This window comes from Aquila chrysaetos, chromosome 1 (genome assembly GCF_900496995.4).
Source record: "Aquila chrysaetos chrysaetos chromosome 1, bAquChr1.4, whole genome shotgun sequence".
Classification (NCBI taxonomy): Eukaryota; Metazoa; Chordata; class Aves; order Accipitriformes; family Accipitridae; genus Aquila; species Aquila chrysaetos.
The window spans coordinates 29,955,388-29,979,758 of record NC_044004.1 but is presented as its reverse complement, the minus strand read 5'-3'; the positions used below and the strand labels follow the sequence as shown (position 1 = coordinate 29,979,758).

General features: G+C 39.2%; 2 protein-coding genes across 2 annotated transcripts; both read left to right on the top strand.

Moving 5' to 3' along the window:
- Positions 1-19: 19 nt before the first annotated feature.
- On the top strand, positions 20-9,619 carry SGCB (sarcoglycan beta). Its single transcript, XM_030022108.2, has 6 exons — positions 20-140; positions 2,300-2,509; positions 3,422-3,607; positions 3,720-3,911; positions 5,709-5,840; positions 6,711-9,619. The coding sequence occupies exons 1-6, from the start codon at positions 117-119 to the stop codon at positions 6,912-6,914; spliced, it is 948 nt and encodes a 315-aa protein (XP_029877968.1). The 5' UTR covers positions 20-116; the 3' UTR covers positions 6,915-9,619.
- Positions 9,620-9,835: 216 nt separating this feature from the next.
- LRRC66 (leucine rich repeat containing 66) lies at positions 9,836-18,531 on the top strand. Its single transcript, XM_030022063.1, has 4 exons — positions 9,836-10,615; positions 13,035-13,204; positions 13,758-14,088; positions 15,522-18,531. The coding sequence occupies exons 1-4, from the start codon at positions 10,120-10,122 to the stop codon at positions 18,227-18,229; spliced, it is 3,705 nt and encodes a 1,234-aa protein (XP_029877923.1). The 5' UTR covers positions 9,836-10,119; the 3' UTR covers positions 18,230-18,531.
- Positions 18,532-24,371: the final 5,840 nt, after the last annotated feature.

Here is a 24,371-nt window from a genome sequence, read left to right as displayed (position 1 = left end):
GCGGCACCGAGCTCGCCCACGGCCGCCTCCCTCCCCGCGCCGCAAGGGGGCGCCCGCCGGCGCCTCCGCGGCGGCGGCGGCGGCGGCAGCGGCGGCGGCAGCGGCGGCGGAGGAAGATGGCGGCGGCCGCCTCCGAGCAGGTCTGTCCTCACCGAGATGCAGGCACGGGGAGGCGGCGGGGCCGTCCCCGCCGGGGCGAGGGTGGAGCGATGCCCGTCCCGCCGCCCGCGGGGCCGCGGCCAGCCGCCCGAGCAGCTGCTCCGGTCGAGGGGCGCTGCTCGTGGAGGGGGCGCTCGGGCGGGGGCGCCATTTTCGCGTCGGTTGCCGAGGCTGGTTTGCTGCCGGAGCCCTGCGGCGCGGCGCGGCGGGAGTGCGGGGTGGCGGCGGGCCGCCCCCGTCGCCCTGGCTCCCCACCGCCTGCACCAACCGGGGAGGGCAGAGACGGCGCTTGGACGGCGTTTCCGAGCCGCGCCCGGCGCTGTCCGGGAAGGACGGCCTTTGCCTTGCGGGGGAGAGGCAGCCCGAGCCCGCTGTCGGGGCGGGACGCGTTACTAAAGCCCGGCGATGCGCCGTCCAGCCCGCAGACGCAGAACCCCTGACAAAGAAGAACGCTTTGTGCTTTCGAAATAAAGTGTTCTGGCATTTCTGCACAGGAATGTAACTGTCTTGCGTAAACAGGCCGTTGCCGCTAGTTGGTGACGCGGAAGGCAGCTGGTCGGTGCGGTCGGTATTTATGGGACTGCGCCGTCAGTCGTCCCGTCGTGCTGGCACGAGTATGGTAACCCAGCGGCAGTGTATAAATAAAGCTGAAGCTCGGATCCGGGCTCAGCATCCGAGGTCTCACGCGGGAACAAAAGCTAAATTTGTCGAAAGGGGTGTCACTGTCACCCCGTCGGAGGGGTGGGACGGGGACTCTGTCAGCGCCGCGCAAGCCGGAGGAAGAAGAACCGAGCTGTTGGAGGAAGGGCTCGTCTTTCAGGAGCTCCTGCACCTCCACGGGCCTTTTAATCAGCGTGAGCCTGTGTATGTGCGTCTGCGCCGGCGGCAGCAGTGGGTAGGAAGCCCCAGATGCCTGCGGGGTGCTGTACCAGCCTTATCTCGGGTGCCATAGGAAGCACTGTCTAGTTCTGCGTGGATGCTCCAGCGTTTGTTCCAGCAGTCACCGTTTTAGCCATGTTCTCCCAGTCCTGGCGCTGTCTTCTGTTGTGCTGCCTTACCAGGTGAAAAAACTACCTTGGAGTTTTATCTCACCGTCACATCCTTTCAAGAACACGCTATCGTCAGGACAAGAAACTTAGTGTCCTGCTGTACAAGATTTGTGTTTTCTCCAGAGCACAGACCTCATCCCTCGGTTTCCCTTCCTGGCCAGTTCTGAGTTTGTGCAGGGTTACAGTGGCTTTCAGAACATCATCGAGGAAGCCCTCCATAAACCTGTTCAGGTCAAGCACCTTTCTCAACACCATTTCCTTGTTCTTCGGCAACAGAAGAAAACAAGACAGTTTTACCCACTGCATCAGTGTAGACACATGCAAGTGCAGTAAGCTTAAGGTGCAGCTTCGCGGGATTCATTTCAGACAAACAAATACTCCCATCAAAAAGATCAAGCCCTGTCTTTCAAGAATTGAACACTTAAATAGCAACCTGTTCCATTCCAGGGAGGTGGAACAAAATTTTGGACAAAGTTACAAAAATACATCAAAGGTTTATTTTCCCTATGAATATCCACAAGAGTTTCCTCTACATGTTAATTTGTTACATTCACCGGATATCCCTTGCAATCTAGTAACTTCAAATGATTAAATAAAGCTAGGCTGGCCAAGTTCCCCATGCCAAGTTTAAAGCCTTACAGTATTTTTCTTAATGCTGCATGCAAGCAATAGAAGTTGAATGCAAACCCTGTGCTATCAAACTAACTTAAAAGCCATATCCACCATGCTCCTTTTGGATAGACTCATTGAGAGTCTAGCCCCCATTAGCATGGAGGGAACTAAAATCCTGTGTACTGGTAAATGACCTGCAGGATTATGTCCTGTATTGTCCCCAAGAGGTAAAAACTTGATATAAAAGCATATTGTCTGAAAATATCTGGATTTTAATTTTAGTCATTGCATTAGCAGAGATTGCAGTGGTTGTAAATGTGTATTCTAAGTACAGAGTGGCAAACCAAAATATAATATTGAGCATAATATCTAATATATTTCACTAGTTGTTCAGATTTCTATTTTTTGCACACTTATATGTGTGTCATTTCAGGGGATTTACATGCCTTTTAACAGGTAATCCATGCTTTGTATTATAGCAAAGTTCTAATGGCCCGGTGAAGAAGTCTATGCGAGAGAAGGCTGTGGAACGCAGGAACGTTAATAAGGAGCACAACAGTAACTTCAAAGCGGGATACATTCCAATCGATGAAGACCGTCTCCATAAGACAGGGTTACGTGGCAGGAAAGGCAACTTGGCCATTTGTGTGATTGTTCTTCTTTTTATTTTGGCTGTCATCAATCTGATTGTGAGTATAATACTTAGGCTGTAAGCAACATTAGGACATATTTCATTTTGATGGTTTATTGGAGAAATAAAACTTATTCCAGTATGGCTGAGAAGGACTTAAAATGTACTGAAGGAGATTTCTCATTTTTTCTCCTTTCTTTTTTGTTCTTTTGTAGTCTGAGCAAGATTAGATGGAATAATCTTGTAAATTCAGTCATGATTATTTCGGTTATCATGGTTCCAGCAAGGAACCTACCATTTATGCAACACAGAATTAGGAACCTTGAAAGTGTCTCTCCGTTCCCAAAACCCAGTAACAGCAAATGTGCAAAGTGTTATTAGCACAGTACAAATACATCTGGGATAAACTGTTATGCCAGAAACATTTTACATGTAATAACAGAGCTGCACGTGAGCATTCAGAATTAATCAGCCACTGCACTTTAAACCTTCATTGTTGTAACTACCACCTTTTTATTGCTTGATCAATGAGAAGTAGTGAATTGTTTTTCATAATTGGACATCCACCTGTGAAGGTGCTTTCTTGTAGTTCAAGGGTAAGTATATCCTGAGCTGAGCTACTTTGTTCAGGAAGTTTGTTTAGCTAATGATACCATGGTTACCCTTAAACAGGAAAAAGATTAAATTATGGATGTCATTTAATTTCAAATGTATATATATTTTTATGTATATACTAATTATTTCAGTTAACATTTCAGATGAGTCTAAAAATCATGCAAAATGCTTTTCATAATTAAATGTGTTCTGATGTTTCCAGTAGGAATTAAACAGACTAAAGTAAATGCACACCTAAAGCTCACTTGAACACTAGCATTAATAATTCTTTCAAAACATCTAGTTAATGCAATACTTGTTGTGAGAAGATCCAAACGATCAAAGTAATCTTTGAAAATGTGTGTTTCTCTTTCAGATTACGCTAGTTATCTGGGCAGTGATTCGAATTGGTCCCAATGGTTGTGACAGTATGGAGTTCCATGAGAGTGGCTTGTTGCGGTTTAAGCAAGTTTCTGACATGGGCGTGATACATCCATTATATAAAAGCACTGTAGGAGGCAGACGTAATGAAGATTTGGTGATCACTGGAAATAATCAGCCTGTAAGTTATATCATGAATTGAAAGTTTGTGAGCAACACTATGGAATTACATTCACAGTATTAATAAACATTATATTTGAAACATCATTAATTTCATGACTTTGTTTCTGAAGATTGTGTTTCAGCAAGGAACAACCAAGCTTAGTGTGGAAAAAGACAAAACTTCTATTACCAGCGATATTGGCATGGAATTTGTTGACCCACGGACACAAAATACCTTGTTCAGCACAGACTATGAAACTCATGAGTTTCATCTGCCAAATGGAGTTAAAATCTTGAATGTACAAAAGGCCTCTACAGAGAGGGTATGTCTCTTTTAACTACCACTTACTTTTTTAAAAGCTTATTACAGAACTGCCTTAGTTGTAGAATAAGAAAAAAAGTTTACTAATCTGATCTTTCAAGCATATTTAGAAATTTGACTACATGTAGCTAAAAATGCAGCTCTGAAAATGTAAATCATCCTAAAAATTGGAACAGAAATGAAAACTGACATCATTAAATGAGTGTAATATCTGGAATACCATGCCAATTAGGCCTGTGTGTCTTTTTACTAATGTCCTGGTTTCAGCTAGGATAGAGTTAATTGCCTTCCTAGTAGCTGATACAGTTCTATGTTTTTGAGTTAGGTATGAGAAGAATGTTGATAACACTGATGTTTTCAGTTGTTGCTAAGTAATGTTTAAAGTCAAGGATTCTTCAGCTTCTCATGCCCAGCCAGCGAGAAAGCTGGAGGGGCACAAGAAGTTGGCACAGGACACAGCCAGGGCACCTGACCCAAACTGGCCAACAGGGTATTCCATACCGTGTGACGCCACATCTAGTATAGGAACTGGGGGGAGTGGGGGCGGGGGGCATCACCGCTCAGGGACTAACTGGGCATCGGTCAGCGGGTGGTGAGCAATTGCACTGTGCATCATTTGTATATTTCAATCCTTTTATTATTATTGCTGTCATTTTATTATTGTTATCATTATCATTATTAGTTTCTTCTTTTCTGTTCTGTTAAACTGTTCTTATCTCAACCCACGAGTTTTACTTCTTTTCCCAATTTTCTCCCCCATCCCACTGGGTGGGGGGGGAGTGAGTGAGCGGCTGCGTGGTGCTTAGTTGCTGGCTGGGGTTAAACCATGACAGCTAAGCATTTATCCATTTGTGCAGGGATAGCTGTTTCAGAAATAAAATTTCCATGAAAAGCTTCTCTGTTTCTAGTAAGATCTTAAAAAAATAATTACCAGAACTTCATGTATCATTTTGCCTCTATTGGAGATAAATGTTAATACAGTCAGAATTTCAGAAGTCTGAGTAAAAGTGTAGAGAACAATCACAACACTGTAAGAGTTGTGTCAGTTCACGGCTTCTAGGTTAAACAAGTTCTTAGTTTGGTTTCTACATTAAATATGCTTTATTTATCAGAAAACTAAAAAACCTAAATGTTGGTGTGTGTACATTTAAAATGTTGATCTTAATGTCAGACTAAACTTTCTTTCTTGGATATCATCTCTCATAACAAAAGCTTTACAGGTAGAGTACAGTGCATAGTTCTTTTGTATAACATTAGTAGAGTAGTATCAGTAGTTTATATTATAGAGGGTTGAGTGTGCCTTAGGAAGCATTGATCAATCCTGTAAAGGACAAAGAGAATTTGTTTTGCTCTTCTTCATGCTTCCTCTGCAAGGCTATCAATTAAATAGTATGTTCCAGGAAAAAAAAAATCCAAACCTATAAATATATAGGAGGAACAGATTAAATGAAAACAGAGGAGTAAGTTTACATAAGCAGTCCTAACAGGAAGCCTATATTTGCTATGAGCGTTCACTGTGTATCCCATAAAATTGTTATATGAATTGTTATTTTTATTGCAAAAATAAGCTATTTTATATACCTTCCAAAATTAAGTAATCCTTGTTTTTAAATGTGAATGTGGAAAATAACAAATGGGCAGAAGCTTCATAGGCATAATGGCAGAAGGGCAAAAAGTACATTGAAGTTTTTTACTAACTTGTGTAGCAATATTTTTAAGGTAATTAAAGTTACTCAGACAAACCCAAGTGACACATCTTCATTGATCTGTAATGCACTCTTTTTGTTTATGTTCTTAGATTACCAGCAATGCAACCAGTGATCTAAACATAAAGGTCGATGGCCGTGCTATTGTCCGTGGAAACGAAGGTGTTTTCATCACAGGCAAGACCATTGAGTTTCGAATGGGGGGTAACATGGAACTTAAAGCAGTAAGTATTTCAAATCAGCATTTTTTGGACAGCTTAGTTTCAAATTCAGGCTGATAATAAATTGATGTAGCTTTATATGGTTTCAAATTTTATATAAAGTAGCCATGCATAACAGTTTAGTTGCAGTCAGTGTATTTAGTAGGATTGTAAAAGGTGGCATATTACTTTGCTGTTAATTAGTGGCTCAGTAGTTTTTAGGTAACAACAATTTACTACTTTTTAGATGCTAAAAACCCACGATGCAATTAAAGCTAAGCTATTGGCCTCTGCACTGAAACAAATACCAAAGAGAATTCATCTTCTCTTCTGGAGGCTTTACTGGGGTCAGCAACCTTTGACAAAGGAACAGAGCATACAGTTAGGAGTGCTACCTTCTGCGTTGCCACAGTAAGACTCGCCAGCATTCATTTAAGATTTTTAGAGATTTTTAGGATTGCGGGGCATATGGAATGATGGAAAAGGTTAAAGGAGCATAAAAAAAAAAAAAAATACATGCACTTTTATTTCATGTGTGAATGAATGTCATGTATGAATTCGAACACTGGTTCCCATTTCATGTCCATATTTTTAGATTTAGTGCATTTGCTAATAGGCCTGTAAAGTGAAAAGCCACACTACTGCTGTCTCTCTCAATATCGATCTACCACTGGAACAGCAAAGTATGTTGCTGACTATAATTGAGAAAGTCATGGGCATTATTCACAAATTTAATTAAAAAATGAAACCTTGTTATATGTACTTTTTTTTATTCTGTTGATTTCTACAGCTATCCTAAAGATGTCATTTATTCGTTAAACCAGCTTGTCCTTTTCAAAAACAACCTGCCTTGTTTAAATCAGAAGTTGTACTTTTTTTTCTCCCTCTTAATAGGAAAACAGCATTATCCTGAATGGAACTGTGATGGTCAGCCCATCGCGACTGCCAAGTTCTTCTTATGGGGAGCAGTTCAATAACGGCAACTGGCTGCGCTTCAAGCTCTGTATGTGTGCGGATGGGACACTGTTCAAGGTTCAGGTGACAGGTTATAACATGGGTTGTCAGACTTCTGTCAATCCATGTGGAGCCACGCACTAAAACACAAACCACTAGCAGGAGAGTTCTCTTTTGTGTTTACATATATTTGTATGAAGTAATTGCATGCCTTCAAGGATTTCTGTTTTTACAGCAGTTTATACTAACATTTATTATATAATATTTTTAAGTGAAGGCTGTTAGGTTCAGCAGTATTATGTCATCATCCTGTTAGCTGTAATAGTGGCACTGATTTAGTAAACTTTCAGTCTACATGCATACTGAAGTACGTTCCTGAATTGGGATCAGTAGAATATATTTAAAGAACGTGATCTTAGCAACAATCTTGACTGCCTTCAGTTGCTTTTAGAGGAGGTTTTTGTCCTACATCCCAACACCATGAGGGTGGCTGAGAACACAACTGTCATCTGAAGTACTTCCAACAGGAATGTCGATTTGTTCTTGGAAGTGGATTTGCCTAGGATGGCTGAAGTGGCATATTTTTGTCTTCTCTTCATTTCTTGCCAAAGATTGATATAATGATTTCCCCCAAAATTATGTGGTTTACCATATGTGTACTACGAGAGGGGTATTCGCATATTCACTTTAAAATATTGCATTATTTCTGCCATACATTCTCATGTAGTTAAAAAAAAAATGATGCTAGCATAAATAATATTTGCAAAGTAATATCAAGTGTGGAAATGTAACTTCAATTTTTAAATAGTCTTGCGATTATTGAAGTGTTGCTTGAGGTCCCATTCTATCTGTGCAGTTTAGGCATTCTACAGTTGTTTAATTTATGTGAAGTATTTATAAAACGTGTTTATATTAGAAGTACATTTTTAAAGATGTACTTAAAACTTGCTCACTACCCAAAAAAAATGTTTTTCTGGGTGCTTTAATGTGAACAGTGTATGAATCCATTATTCAACAGGTAATAATCTAAAGCATGACTTGCAGCAGCATCTGAGATCAGATCTCTTTTTCCCCTTAAATATCAGTACTGATGCACTGAACCTCAGAATTAAATCCTGAAGTTAAACTGCAGGTCTATAATTCTAAATGTGATGGTATTGGATCCTATGACAGAAGAGTAAATACATGTGAATATCTAAATTTGAAAACAGTGAAACTGTGTCTATGGTGAACTGGGGCCTTATAGAAACTATTCTAGCCTTGTAACTGCTTTTGCAGAGGTAAGGTGTTCTGTACTAAAAATAGACCAGCTCATTATAAGATTCCTCCTTTCCCCACCCCATGTATTTCTTCAGTTTAAAATAGTTTTGTTTTGCAGTAGCATCAAGTAACCTTAATAATGGAGGCCACGAAGGTGACTTTGCAAGTAGCTTTTTGACAAGTTTTTCTAGATAGGCACACACTTCTCTTTCTAAATGTTATGCAAATGTTACACATGAACTTCAGAATTGGTCATTTGTGATGGGAAGATAAACTATCTACCCTTGTTTTTATAGCTCTCAAAGTACATAGAATTCCACAAAATACAAATCAGCACCTGCTGCAACAAGAACTTTGTGTCCAAGGTCCCAATTCCTGTATTTACTAGAAGTCAGTAAGTCCTCATGCAGGATGTGTATGGGTGGAAGTGATTTCTAGAGGAGGATGCTTAGGTCAGGCATTACACCACGCAGGAGGTCAGAGGGGTCACGTTTCCATCATTGCTCAAAGGCAAAGCCACATTTTGATGCTCAGTAGTTGTTGGGGTTTTGGGGGGCGGACAGCAGCAGAGCTGTTCTAACAACAACAGAATAAACAGAATAAAACATAGCAAAGGCCATTGAATTGCTCACATTAAAGATTATGGGAAAGTACTTAAAATTTTGCATACTGCCTTCATGAACTTCATAGGTTTACTAGAGTTAATATTTATTAACCACTTCAACACACATTTTGCTGAAAATGTGCACACATCTTTGCTGCTAAGTACTGCTTCAATTAGTATCTCTTACCGTTAAGAGGAGGAAATAAACTATAACATTTTTAGAATTTTCACTCTCATGCTAATGGAAGTTTGTCACTTTATTTTTATATATATAAATATATATATATGCATGTATAAACGTATAAGCAGCAGTGTCTTCAAAGCTGAAATAGATCTTGAAAATGATAGATACTGCGTCGGTCAAGTAGATTACACACAAAGAGCATGTTAAAGCTCTTCTCTGGTTAATACTGACATGCCTATATGTTAGTATTGGATTCTTGTAATTATCAAGAATTCTTTTTAAAATACTGTATGCAACATAGCTGAAAGATTTGTCACAAAGGTACTCTTAAATCATGGTCTGGAGAATTGGTTTTGAAGTCTCGATTTTTTGTCAAAACATAGCAAAACCGATCATACAAATACCAAATGAAATAAATGATCAATTTGTTAGCCACTATTTATGTATTGTTAATATATTTTGTTGCCTTCACTACACAGTTTGAGAAATGTTGGCACCACACATGCCCTGTGTTGTGCATTTTTCTGTTTATCTTCTAACTGCCTAAGGTACGTTTTTCTATGCGTATTTAAAACATTGTGTGGCACATTATTTATTTCAATCACACAGATGCATTTAAGGTTCTGTGTGTTTAAGGTACATTCTACATGCCTCTGTGTAAAATACCATACTGGGTACTTTGAAACAACTTACATGTGAGGAGTTCTCAGTGTATGTAAAGGTGGTGGTTGTTTCAATAGGTGAAAGACAATTGAATTTCTAATCTTTGTTTTGAAATGAAACAATAAATTCTGAGATGCAGCTGTGGTTCAGAAGTGTTATTTGTAAGAACATAGTTTTTCATTAAAAACATATTGTTGTGTTATTGACAGGGAAACTAGTATTCTATTAACTGTAAATATGAAAATCATTCCACATCTGTTCGTCATGGATTGTATCTGGTGGACTTTGCTCAGTGGTAATTGCGTATGATACCTGAAGCAGAGTTCAAAAGTCTCCACTGTTGTTAGTTCACAAGTTCCTGAGAAGCTGTATTTCTTGACCGAAGGGCTGGAAAAGAAAGAAAAGGTTTGGAGTGTTTTTTGGGAGAGGTGGAGGGAGGGCGAAGGTTAACAGTTTATGAATGTTCTTTTTGAAAAATACCTAAGACTCCAAAACTGAATGTTTAAGGCAGAACATTGGTAATGCTTTGGGTATTTGTTTAGTGTTGATCTTTTTTTTAATGTCAAAGTATTTCCGCTTTCTGTGTAACTCTTGTTATACTGAACTTACCGTAAGTTTACATTTTACATATAGATACTATGGATAACCTTCATTTGAGTGTCATAGCTGTGGTCCTTTTCTTTAATCTTCCTGGATCAGTGGAAGCCAAGTCACAGCACGTTCTTCTTCATACACATCACCATTCAGACTGCCAGTGGGATGGGGAGTTCTTACTGAATTGTTCTTTTACCGGAATATCTACTATTCCAGAAGATATATCACAAACAGCAATAACGGCTGATTTTAGTTATAATAATATTAAAACTCTTCTGTGCACTGATGGAAGAAATGAAAAATGGATGCTAAAACACCTGAATCTTAGTAACAACCTGATTTCTGAACTCTCCTTAACTACTTGTAGAAATTTACTGGTATTAGAAACTCTAAACCTCAATGGTAATGCCATCCACACCCTCACACTGGACATACCTACGCCTGCACATGGGTCTAAAAAGTACGGAAAAGTCGATCGCCTTCTGCCTGCTTTGAAAGTATTGTCAGTTGAAAGAAATAATCTTGATACAGTTCCAAGAGGTAAGCTTTCAAAATCTTTAAGGACCTCGCTCCCAAGGGGTAAGTTGGTTTTGGGTATGATTTGGTACATCTTACTGAATTCAGAATGCGACTATCTCATTTAGTTATACTTAAGGTGAGGGAAAGTTCCACCTGTGTGCAAATACAGAGCCTGAAGCAAACGGGTTGTTTCGGATTAGGTTGGGTTTTTTTATACAGTCTTTGCAATTGTAATGCCTTAATGTCAGTCAAATATAACCAAATTTATCCTTTGAGAGCCCAAGCAGCATTTTTCCTTGTATAGGAAGGGAAGTAAGGATCTTTGGAAAAACACCAGCCTCCACAACCCAGTCATTAACCTTAACATCAAGAAAATTACAGATAATAAATTTCATACTACTCTTCAGAAGAAAGTCAATACTCTTTTAAATAAAACTTGCTCCAATTTCAGTATTTCACAAAGACAGGAAAATATATTTTGTTCAGTCAAAACAATTTTGCTCTATGCCAGCCGAGAGCCAACCAAAGTGACACCTTCCAGTAAGAAGAGAGGGCTGTAAGGTTTCGATAGACTTTTAGAAAGTGTTCGCTAGTCACTGAACTATGCTAGGCATCGTAGCCTTTTATGACGGCCTCTGTCATCATAAACAGATGATTCACATTGTCCAAACTGTTTAAATGAAGCAGAAGCTGCAGTATTAGCAACACTATCCCATATATTGTTTGCTGAATTGAATTAATCTCTGATAACATAATCAGATTCATCAGGTCTAGATTTTGAAAAAGGGGCGGGGGGGCAAACCAAAACCTCACTTACCTTACAAAGTCAGACAAAGGGAATAATTTTGCATCTACACAGGTTCTTTGAAGTTTTATTTTTCTCATTTTTTGATACTAATAATTCTCTGGCATGCAGGAAACCATTTCGCTTAATTATTTTGTAGGATCTGTAAGGTTCCCATGTAGAGAGTGTGTGTGTATATATATATATATACACGCACACACACACTGATGCAGATTTGATTTGTTTTGATAGATAAATACAACTACACATTATAGGATGCCTCAGTGGGTCAGACAGATCAACCCTTTCCTATCAGAGACTCAATTTTTAACAGTTAAAAGTCAAACTGCTATGCATCGTACCACCATGCTTCAAGCTATACTTAAATCCTATGTTCATTTAAATACATGTTCAGAACTTTATTTTCCTCCTCCAAAATACTTCACTAATATTCTAGTTATTAAGCTCTGGTAAGAAAACACAAACTGAATTTCTAAAGCGGAGGGGTTCAGCCACAGAGAAGCCCTTCTCACAACCGCCACCCCAGGTGTCAGGCCGCTCCCCACTGCTGCCATACCAGTGTGTATTTTTGGCACAAATTTAGCTTCAGGGAAGCATCCAAACTACAATTCTTCATGCAGGTGCAAGGAAGAATTTCCGAACCGCTGGAACTTCTGAATGCCTTTCCTGTCAGCTACCTCTAGTTTTACAGCAGGGATGAATCATTCCCTCTGCTTTTCACAATAAACCCAAAGATCAATTACTCAGCAAACAGAACAGCAAACTGGAATAAGAGATTTCCGGTAAACCAGATGACACCAAGGGGAAAATTTTCAAGGAGAACGAGTAGCTTCTCAATAATGCTGCATGATCAAAAATCACTTTAGAGTTAGATTGAGCTGTTACAAACTGTGGTGATGCTGAGTGTTCAAGCGCCTGCCTTCCCCCTGCAACTTGCAGGCTGGAGCTTTGGGGGCTGCCTGCACAGCCCCTAAGAAAAATGAGGTATCTCCAGCATTCAGAAGGGCTACTTATGCAAGGCAGATGCTGTCGTGACTAGGATATCCTGAAAAATACACTGTCACGCTTGATAATTCACAGGCAGACAAGCATTAGCAACAACATGTTTTTGTTTTCAGTCAGGTTTACATCCTATGAATATAGTTCAAATAATTCCACATATGAAAAACTCCCGTGAACTTGCAGATGGCAATGAATAGGAGATACTGTATCACCTTTTGCATCTCCATCTTTTATTTACAATTAACATATTTGGATTTTACAAACTGAGTATATTCCACCCTTTCCACATTCCTCCTTTCCTACCTCCAGTTCTCCAGAGAAGCGTGCTCAAAGTACAGAAATCACAGTCGGAATAAATTTGATAGCACGAAGGAATGTTACTGCTTTTATGGAGATGTGAATTTTTAAAACATGCATTGATTATGAATGTATTAGCGTGCCTGCTGTTGATGCTACTCAACTTTTAGAATGGGACAACCACTGAATAGGAAAGGCATAGTAACTCAAAGCCTGCAGCTACTCGTTGCAATAGATGGGAATGGAAGGAATTTTGTTGCAAAGAATTTTAAAAAGCCACTTGATGCAATTGGGAAAACAAGAACATGAAATGTAAAATAGTTTTGTTCTTCCTAGGACTAGGCCTGCTGCAGTCTTTACAAACTGTCCATATGTCATCCAATGGCATACAACAGATTGATCTGAATGATTTTCAAAACTGTTCACAGCTGAAGGACATTGACTTGCAAAACAACAAGATAACTAAAATTCACCCAGACGCCTTCAGGGATCTCAACAAATTACAGGTTGTAAAGCAATATTACAACTGTTTCAATGTTTTGTGTTAATCACCATTAAAGATATTAATTATCAACTATTCAGCATTATTATATTGGTCTTTTTTATATTAGTATACAGTTATAAAAACTAAAGCAAGTGCTGAAAATAATCATTATTTTTATAAAATATGTATTTGCTTTTCATATATAGGAAAACACACACACTTGTAAATATACAAAATATAACCATAAATTCACCACTTATCTATGCCAGAAACCAATCCATAACTGGCTTATACACGCACACATCCTTTTCTACCCCCATCCCTTCCATGGTGAGAACCCTGCGGCTTCCCATTCACACAGAGGTAGTCTACAACAGGAGAATTCTAAATATACCACAATTTAAACTTTCATTTAAATTAAAAGGTTTAGAACAATATTCTTGAAATCCTAACCAGATGTATTGTTCCTATAACTGCAAAAGTGCTTGTATACTAAAATAAATGTTATTGTTGATATTGCAATTAAGATTCCGTTGTAAGGCTTATCAAATTAATCCTGAATTCTTTCCAAATAGGTTGTGGATCTCCGTGAAAATGCTCTGACAACCCCTCTACCACAGATATTACTCAGTCTGAACTTCTTTCAACTTGAAGTGGATTTGTCAAATAATGCCTGGATATTTAACTGCAGACTAAATGCTTTCAAACATTTATTTCATTTTCTTTTTGACTCCACGAGGAAAAGATTGAGTATTTCATACAATAAACCTGCCAACAACTCAGAGAAACCTCTGCTCCATCTTTCAAGTTTCCATTTAAACTGCAGCGACCGTGTTTTGCTCAAGAGGGCCGTAATCCCAACAGGGAAGACATTGGTGCTAAACTGCAACTTGGACAACACAAGGGGTATGTAAAACAGGGACTCCATCCATATGCCGCTAAAATCCAAATGCATGCAGAATGATCACAGAAATCTGGTTTTAAAAGTGGATTTCTAAAGATGCTTTTTAAAAATAACTGAACAACAATTTACCATGCAAATTATTTCATTAGAAAGTATACTGGTTAGAATATTTTAAAAGTCACATTTCCCCAAAAAAGTCTTTATCTCCTTCCTTACATTAAACTAGTAAGCGATGCCAAATTATACACAAATAAATTTCAGTAAGTAGTACGTTGCAAATTTGCCAGTTAATTTTGGAATGCAAACAAAGGACCGAATAGTGGGGTGGCACATCTGGGGCACACAGAAAATGGAGAAGGATACAAAGTTTTTCTAGTATTCAATTATAGCAAAATTAAATGAAAGTTTATTTGCAAGGGAAAGGATTTGTATTTCTTCCAAAGAAGTACAGCTACTGTAGCACACGGTTCACTTAGGAAATGAATTCAGCATTTACAGTTAATACAGAGCACTTGAGGTAAAAGTGACAAAATCTACAGAGCTAAGACTTCCCATGCAGAAGGAAAACTAAGACCAAACTTAAGAGCAGAAGGTGTATTTGTCACGTGCCATTAGGCAAAATGGTTTCACTCTAATGGACTAATATCACTTTGAGGTGGTAAGGCTTTCTCCTTGCAACACTTTATCCCCAAATCAAAATATGTAGGGTCTATCAGAAATGCCACCTGCTTTGTCTATTAACAAGGAAAGTCACAGAAACTCTGATCATGGGATTAAAATCAATACACTGGATTGCACCAAAACTCAACAGGGAACGCAAGCAGATCCAAAGGCAAAGGTGTACATAAAACCTCAAAACATATTCCAGAAGCCAACAACCAGCCATGGCCTACATGAGCTGAAGTTTGGAACAATTGCTCAGTAAATACAAATACCCTTGGTTTTCAAATCTTTTTGCTGCAGTCAAAGCAGTAACTACAGGAAAATCACAGTCGTTGAAACATTGACAGTGAACTACTGAAGTTTTTATCCCACAGCTGCACGCAGTGACCGTGGCCATGCTGGAGAAGGGCTGGCTATGAGTATGGATCTTCCATGAGGGAGATCAGCGGGTGCTTTTAGTATGACCCAGAACATACTTAGGTAATTTCAGTGACCTCATCCCTCACCCATGCCATTTTTCTTGTAAAGTCTGCTATTAAGACCCCATACATACTGTGTTGCAAACGTGGGAGGGAAATATATGATGGTTTAACAGCTATTTGGTACCATGTAAAATGACTATGAATAGATAAAGAGAAAATGGATTTTATAATAAATAGTCAAAATTATCAAAGCTAGATCAGAGTATCTTCTTATAGAAATAACTTGACCCTGCAAACCAAGTATCTTATACTGTTAAGAAAGATTTAGTTTGTATTTTCTTTTATTTCAGGTAATGGAGTCTCTTGGTGGACACCTAAAGGCAGAATTTCAAAAGATAATAGTCTTCCTCATATGACACTGGATAAAATGAATAATTTAGTGATATATAATGCTGAGAAAACTGCTGAAGGGTTATATTTGTGTATTTTTAATGCAACAAACAAGAAGCATCTCATCTACAGTATACAGGTGAAAGAAAGGGTTCCAACATTTTTGGTTAGAAAAGCCCGGGACACTAACACTGTTTTTAGACAGGGAAGAACAGAGCAAGACCTTGCATTGGCTGTCTGCCTCTCGGTGCTCATTACGTTTATTTGTGCTTTTTGTCTGGGTGCTTTTGCTAGACCCTACCTTCTGAGCCTGTGGAGACTCATGCGTGGGAACAAAAATTCAGGTTCAGAACATACGTATTGTAATCAAGCTTTTTCAGATGAAACCTTGAGCAGAGAGCGCTCTGCAAGCAAATCAACAAATACACAGCATAATTTGTTCATTTATGATGAGAATTCTTCAAGAAACACATGCATTTTTCCTACAGAAACTTCTACTTTGCATGAAAATATCATTGGTAGCAGTGTACATGCACCAAATACTGAAGAGTACCAGAAACAAAGCAATAATGAGATCAGTGTGAAGAAAGAAACAGTGTTTTCAGACATCAAAACTAGTATCAGCAATGATGAAAATATAGAAGTTGATGATAATGGACTATCTTCTGTAAGGACAGATTACAAGAACAGCAATGACGTAACACCAAGAAAATTAATGAGTAATGACATTTCATTATGGAAAGATTCAAAATATGGAAATAATAAAGACTCAGAGAAGAGCAGGTTCCCTCCCGCACCCAGGAGACTGAATGCTGACTCTTACTCAAATCACACCGACTCTTCAGATTCAGATTTATCCTTCATGGGTGAAACTGGCTTTCCATTTTCCACAATACAAACACATACAGTTGCACAAGATTCTAGGAACAGCAAGGTGAGCAACAACTCTGGTCTGCTGCAGTCTGAAATCACAAAGGCTACACCCCATTCTCCGGGAAGAAAAGGCATAGTTTCCCAGAATGAACCCATAAGCACTACAAAATTCATGCCTGGAAGGCAAAGCTGTGATGAACAACTTGGTCTAAGCAGCAACACAAATATAACCAGGGATGTGCAAGATTTTATTTTACCCAGCAGCTGCAAGAAAGATACAAATATTGAGAATTTAAGTGTCTATCAAACAATAGAAAACTCTCCTCTTACAGAGTACGACTGTAAAATGGAACGTACAAATGAAAAAGATTCTTCAGCAGATATATTTGGCGATAGTTCTTCAGATGAAGGGACTCCATTCACAATGAGCGACTGTAGTTCTTTAGCACACTTTGAACTGGAACAACCTGGTGTTAGTGACAACCTGCCAGTCTGTCAGTCGTCACTAGAGGAAGCCAATACGAACAGGGGAACTGAGAAGTTCCCAACACTGCCAGAGTCTCCAAACATCGCTGCTGAACTTCAGCATATTACGAAAAATGAAGACAAGAACAATGTGTATTTTGAAACCACTATTAATTATGGATCAGATACCACCACACCTGAAACAGCATCACCTTACGCTGATAAATGTAGTGACCACGTAAGCATGTCAGATTCAGACACAATTAGTTCTTCAAGTCAAGAAGTTCCTGATACGTTTGATGCTTTTACTAATGCAGAGTCGACAGTACAAAATCCTATTTCTGATTCTCTCCACAATCAAAGTAGAGATTTTAGTAATACGTCACTTCCATTAAAACATTCTCCCACGTATGACACAGATACAGAGGACACTCCTGAAGAGGCTGAACTGCAGCTGTATCAGCTTCCCATTGAACCACAGCATTCCCTCAGCTTCAGTCCCACTGAACAAAAAGAAGATGCACCAGAGGGAAGTACAGACAAGCACAGAGATAGGAAATCCTCTGAAAAGAATCACAGTGAAGGGGACATTACATTAAGAAGAAACACGAGTACATCTGAAGACAATGATTTTATTTTTGCTCCTCCCATTGATATTGGTTTGAATGAAATTGTTAAAAAAACATCACTACTGCATTCCAGCAACGAATCATCTCTTCAATCTCTGCCTGAACACACAGCTGAAAAACATTTTACAGTTATTACAGAGAAAGAAGACTTGCTACCACAGGGGAAGCAGGTGAACACAACTAAGGCTTGTGCAGATAAAATGCAAAGAGGTTTTAATGAGAAAAACTGTGATGGATACACAGAATTACAGGATACCAGCAACTGTAGTCTGCCCAAAGAAACGCAGTCTTGCAATCTTACAGCAGATTTGCTGCATCTTCATTCTTCTGGGAAAACACAATCAGTCTTCAACACAGAAGATCATTTCCAACTGGATCAGAGTGACGAGGATGCATATTCCTTCTCAGTCCCACAATACTTCTTCAATGAAAGCACAAGATACAGTTCGTGTCCATTCCCACAGAAGACTACAGGAAATACAATCTCCGAAAGCACCGATTCCAGCAAGACGGAGGATGACACTGCTTTGACAGGACCGGAGAACAATTCTGCAACAGCTGTCAACCTCCAAAATTCAAATGAAAAACTCAGTCAAAAACGTCAGACCAATTTAGGACAGGGCCAGTTTTTTGTTAAGAAGAAAAGAGCATTTGATGGATTTGCTAATGTTTTGCAAAGCACGAGAACAAAATTCCAATAGTTGAGACACGAAAGTGTAATACTAAGCTCCCACAGTGTTTATGTCATAGAGTAGGTGCAAAAATGATTGTGTCTTAAAATGAAGTGTGTAACTTTTACTAACGGTTAAATACCATGGGTTGTTTTTGTTTTGGTCATCCCCCATCCCCATCCCCCTGCCCCCAGTACAACTATCTATCTGCCTTTAACTGCAGAAATCCACGTTATGGAACTAGACTTAACAATGAGATGTATAAAGCCTGGATCCATCCAGTTTAAAACCACCGTAATTCCAAAGGGTAATTCAAGCTAGAAGCCATGGACTTTTGTTTAGAAGGGTACTTGTAAAAAAACAAGAATAGATTTTTACGAAAAACAACTCTGGGATATTCAAATGAGTAAACTACTCAGTAGTTATAAACTGATAATATAGCTTTTGCTCAGTAATAGTAATAATATATATTTACTTTCTCATTATTGTTGGTAATAAGATACTAGTTTCCCCTAGAATTTGCCTCCAATACACACTGTTTTGTTTCTCTTTGTCGAAAATAAATGTAACACTGAAATTATCATTACATTATTACTGTGTTTTCCTGTGGGACTCACCCTATACAGTACAATAGTACATATTACTGTCTTCTGCTTTTTGAACCAAATTTGTGGACTAAGTGTCTCTGAATTCCCACAGTTTTGCAAAGAAAGGTAAAGTCTAAGCAGTATTCAATTACATTTAAAAAATTACTTTTTAACTTGGCAAGACAGAGAGAGTAATGAAACCTTTCTTTCTCAAAGAAACACAGTAGAATTCAAACCTCGCAGAAAAGTCATGAAGATCTAGCTGCTGATGGGACATCACCTGTATTTTGCAGATGTGATGCCACGGGCAAGGTAATTAAAAAAAGACAACCTATTATTACTAAGCTATAATTCCCTATCAAAAAGGATCCTACACCCACTTCAGAGTTTTACTGAGAGGGGCAAATCAAGAGCAGCTCAAAACTGCTGTATTAGAATATCAATAGTTTGATATACAGTAACTTTTTCTCAGCCAAAAGATAACAAATGTAAGATGAAATTTTCTCTGAATATGGCCCAAGGCCCTTTTAACACACATAGTACCCTTGATGTAGTCCTTGAAGGGGAATGTCATCACAAAAGGGAACAGTCCTGGGTTCCCACAAAATACAGGAGCCTGGCCAGCAACTCTGGGAAAACTCTGTTATGAAGACACAATTAATTCACTAAAAACTCTGAACAGAAGGAACATATTTCAATTTCATCAGATGAGGAGCAATTCCAGTGGCACAGTACATCTTTGAAACTATCTTTGAAGAGAAAGCTAGGAAAGAACAAAGAGATGCTGAAAGAAGCTAATAACTTTTGTTAGCTTCACATACTTGGAACTGAAAAAAAAGTATTGCAAAAAACCTTAGAGGCAAGTAAAAGCAACTGAAGGAGACCAGTACTGGTATTATTTGACCTTTTGAAAAATATTTTCTTTAGTGCCTTGAGTTCCTTTTAAGTCATTGTTTTTACACATCTAGCATCACAATTATCAGTTATATATTTACTGAGCCAAGCCACCTATGCTTAGATCTCTTATTGGTTTGTTTGGGGTGTTTTCTGGCTGATTTTCTCAAAATCCCTAACATAACTCAAAATAGATTATATGACAGTTTCAGGTGGGTATTGCACGGATTTGATTTAGGTCACCACAGTATTTGCAAATAACTACACTCAGTAACAACTGCAATTCAATTACAAGCAATGAATCTGCTGTTATTCACACAATCTTCTTGCTTTCCAATTAGTTCTTGGAAGGTTTCTGTTCTTTTTGCTCCAGTACTCAGTGGTATCTAAACTGATAACTAAGAAGTGTTTTTTAAGAGCAGGTACTGCGTTCATTCCTTCAGTAGGAGTTCGCTCAGGAACCAAGGATGAAATAATCTTCTGAAGAAACTGATAATTTGTCATTGAATTGTTCATGACTTAAAGGGTCTGATTTTGTTTTCTGTTTTTCAAACAGAGGAAAAAGTTTTACATATTCAGCTGTCCAGAATTGTTCATACTGTCCAAGTAGACAAGAACTGAATGACAAAACACTCCATTTGGCAAAAATCACAGGATTCCCAGAAAAGTTAAAAAAACAGTAACTCTAAAATTAAGTATGTTTCCCAATACAACTCATTCCTTGATTATATAAATGTCTGTAAACGTTATACCCTGTTCTACTGCAATTTTTCTCTCCTAATCCCCACATAGCCTCAATACTCATGTAATGTCTTGGCTTCTTGTGAATTTAAGGCTGCTGTTCTCAGAGAACAGCGTGTGACATAAAAAAACCCTGTGTTTTTAGAGGCTGTCTAGAAGTAAAGAACTGGGTAATTTGAGCACGATTCCTCACAGGAACAGCTACATAGCCACTAGGAGCAGAAAACAACAGTATTTCCTCACCACCAGTGCTTTTCTTTGCACCCATAACCTGCTTTCAGTAAAGCTCATTATACACTGAAGTCACCTGTGGCCAAAACAACTTTAAAAATGGAACACAAAGTTCAGACTTGCTCTTTATGGTATGCATGAGTCTTCACTGTGTTGACAGACTCTCCAAGGTCTGTCACCTTTTGGCTGTACCAGCTGCTAACAAGTTAAGAAATCTAACTACATAAGCAAGCCAATTTTATGGAACATGGGGAAAAACAAAATATTTGAGTGGCTCTATTGAGATCTCATACACAGCAATGTTTTGTCATTTGGTTCTGCTACAGTTCAGCAGACTCTCAAAATATATATTGGAAAATAATTTTCTCATCTTTTTTCTGACCATAGGAATGCTGCAGTGGCAACACAGAGAGTACACTACTTGTGAGAAGCTGCAAGTTTTCTAAGACTCCCTTTATGCCATGAAGTTACAGAAAAAGATTATTTGCTGTTCTCTTCAGAGAAAATAAATTTGCTCTTTCATCAAGGGATTTTTAACATGTGAAAAAGTATTTCATTCTACTGTCAGAATACTGATGTTCTGCCTCAAACTTACCTTCAGATTTCTACCTAATCTTGCACCTTTCTTTTGCTACTGATCACTCCAGACACTCTTATTACCACTTGTTCATTCAAACCAACCACTCAGCTGCTTCTCCTTCATATTAGTCCCTCACTTCATTAGCAATTGCTCTTAAAGTTAATACAAACCCTTTTATATTTTCTGTGGCTTCCAAGCGGTACTCTTCATACTCTGCTCCTCTCCATCCATCCTATTTCTCCATACCCTTCTGGATACAATGGCTACACAGTCCCCCACTCACCGCCTCCAACTTTTTATCCACTCACTTTTCTTTACATTTCAGCTGATATCAATCCACTGTATCTTGTTTGCACCGAAAACCTCACTAGTTTAGCTGGTTTGGTCACTGAGAATTTTCCAGAATACCTATACTAGTACAAACACCACCTCCCCCCCCCCCCCCCCCCCCGCATAGAAGTTACAATTGCAGAGAGGCATAACTGCAACCGCTCTACGGATGTTGAAACTTCTTTAGCGTCATCAGTAACTTCAAGTAGCAAAACTCATGTTCAGGTAAGACTTACGTTACTATCACAGTTGATAGTGGGTAAACACACCAAGTCACAGAATAGGCTCGATAAAAAAAACAGGTGGCTGAGTGTATGCTGTATGAATTTGTAAATGAAGCATCGTGAGGCAGCCAAGAGAACGCTGGTGATAGTCTGGGCACACCCTTCTCATAGAGCAACGGCGGGCTGAGCTCCAGGGTTGACAGGACATAGTATCCCTCATACAGTGAATCAGTATAGGAAAAAATACTGAAGTCTTAAGAGTAGATTGAGAACTTCAGATACAGTAATCAGAATGAAACAAAGCTCTCATTTTCAAACACATATTTATGATACTTTGATAAAAGTACAAAGCATTTCAATCTTTCCAGAGTACGCTGATAACTGGGCTGGAAAATAACCCTTAAATATAAAGAAAAGACATTCAGATTTAACCTACATATAATTAACATCAGAAACTATTTGGATAGTAATATTAAAGTTTTCATGGTACAGAAGACTGTGACTCACTCCCTCTGATAAATACAAGCAGCAGGCTACATTCTGAAAACTAGTGAAAGCAATCCCAGCCTCAACATGAACATAATGAAGAACCACTTCTTTAGAATGGGGTCTACATTACAATATTCTAATTGTAATGCAAATACATTCAACTTAAAATATCATTTTAAGTCAAGAGCCTTAGGACTGGTAGTTCAAATAGTGCAAAATACTAAAAAAAAATTTCTTGTGAAATCTCTTACATGTGTTCTTTATTCTCTTTGCCAGCTTTTAAGTCTGTTTCCTATTCAAAAACAGATTTGTAACTTTGCAAGCAATACAAAGTAGTAAGATTAACTAATGGTCCCTTTAAAAACTAGATTTATGAATGTATTATGGACATTTAGGCTGTAATTTTCATGTCTTATTGCTAGCAGCTTTTCTACTGCTCTGCTTAAATACTATCACTTTTTCTTTAAAAGGATGAACGTGACACCTTATTACAGGTCAAATGATTGAAAAACTCTTCTAAAAAGTAAGAAAAACACAAGTGTTTAAGGTCATGAACAGATCCTCAGATCAAAATATCACCCCACTTAAATACTACTAGACTGGTCTTCTCTTCCAGCATTACATTTGAGTAACTTAAGAGAATTTTCTTTAGCACATGCTTTTAGAAATCACAGTATCACAGAAAGGTTGAGGTTGGAAGGGACCTCTGGAAGTCATCTAGTCCAACCCCCATGCTCAAGCAGGGCCACCTAGAGCCAACTGCCCAGGACTGTCTCCAGATGTCTTTTGAGTATCTCCAAGGATGGAGACTCCACAACCTTGCCAGGTAACCTGTGCCAGTGCTTGGTCTCCCTCACAGCAAAGAAGTGTTTCCTGATGTTCAGAGGGAACCTCCTGTGTTTCAGTTTGTGCCCGCTGCCTCTGGTCCTGTCACTGGGCACTGCTGAGAAGTCTGGCTCTATCTTCTTTACTCCCTCCCTTCAGATATTTATATACATTAGTAAGATCCCCCCAGCATCTTCTCTTCTCCAGGCTAAACAGTCCCAGCTCTCTCGGCCTTTCCTCGTAGAAGAGAAGCTCCAGTCCCTTTATCACCTTTGTGGCCCTTTGCTGGACTCTCTCCAGTATGTCGGGGTGTCTCTGGTACGGGGGAGCCCAGAAGAGGATGCAGTACTCCAGCTGTGACCTCACCAGTGCTGAGCAGAGGGGAAGGATCATCGCCCTCAACCTGCTGGCAATACTTTTTCTAACACAGACCGGGATACCATTTGCCTTCTTTGTGGCAAGGGCACACTGCTGGCTCAACTTCAACTTAGTGTCCACCAGGAACCCCAGTCCCTTTTCTGCCAAGCTGCTTTCCAGCTGGGTGGCCCCCAGCATATACTGGTGCATGGGGTTGTTCCTTCCCAGGTGCAGGACTTCGCACTTCTCCTGGTTGAAGTTCATGAGGTTCTTGTCAGCCCCTTTCTCCCTTTCAGCCTGACGAGGTCCCTCTGGATGGCAGCATGACCAGCCACTCCTCCCAGTTTGGTGTTGTCAGCAAACTTGCTGACAGTACGCTCTGTCCCATCATCCAGGTCATTAATAAAGATGTTGAACAGGATCAGACCCAGCACTGACCCCTGGGGTACAGCACTAGTCACCGCCCTCCAACTAGACTTTGCACTACTGACCACCACCTTCTGGGCCCTGCCATTCAGCCAGTTTTCAGTCTACCTCACTGTCTGCTCATCCAGCCCATACATCAACAGCTTTTCTATGAGGATCCTCATGGGCCAAAAGCCTGTGTCAAGATGAGTAGGTAATGATCATGCTTCTTGTAAAATTCTGTCTTAAGAGACATTCCTGCTCAAATTGACTCTTTTTGTTGAAAGCTTTTCTATTACGATACTGTTTTACATCCACACACTCCATTTGAAACATACATTTTTCCAACAAAGTTTTAGATACTGATTTGCCTATTAGAAATAAGGATGGCAAGATTGTACATACAAGTTCTCTGCTACTAAATGATAAATGTTGCCAGCTGACATGATACATGTTCAGATATGAGAATTTCTAAAGTATGAACCACAGAAAAATCTGAAGTCAATTGC

Excerpts from the sequence above, each read along its gene's own strand:
- SGCB (XM_030022108.2), top strand. The coding sequence starts at position 117 with ATGGCGGCGGCCGCCTCCGAGCAG. Across the intron at positions 3,608-3,719 it reads TCACTGGAAATAATCAGCCT|ATTGTGTTTCAGCAAGGAAC; the intron begins GTAAGTTATATC and ends TTGTTTCTGAAG. Across the intron at positions 3,912-5,708 it reads AAAAGGCCTCTACAGAGAGG|ATTACCAGCAATGCAACCAG; the intron begins GTATGTCTCTTT and ends TTATGTTCTTAG.
- LRRC66 (XM_030022063.1), top strand. The coding sequence starts at position 10,120 with ATGGATAACCTTCATTTGAGTGTCATAGCTGTGGTCCTTTTCTTTAAT. Across the intron at positions 13,205-13,757 it reads GGGATCTCAACAAATTACAG|GTTGTGGATCTCCGTGAAAA; the intron begins GTTGTAAAGCAA and ends CTTTCCAAATAG. Across the intron at positions 14,089-15,521 it reads CAACTTGGACAACACAAGGG|GTAATGGAGTCTCTTGGTGG; the intron begins GTATGTAAAACA and ends CTTTTATTTCAG.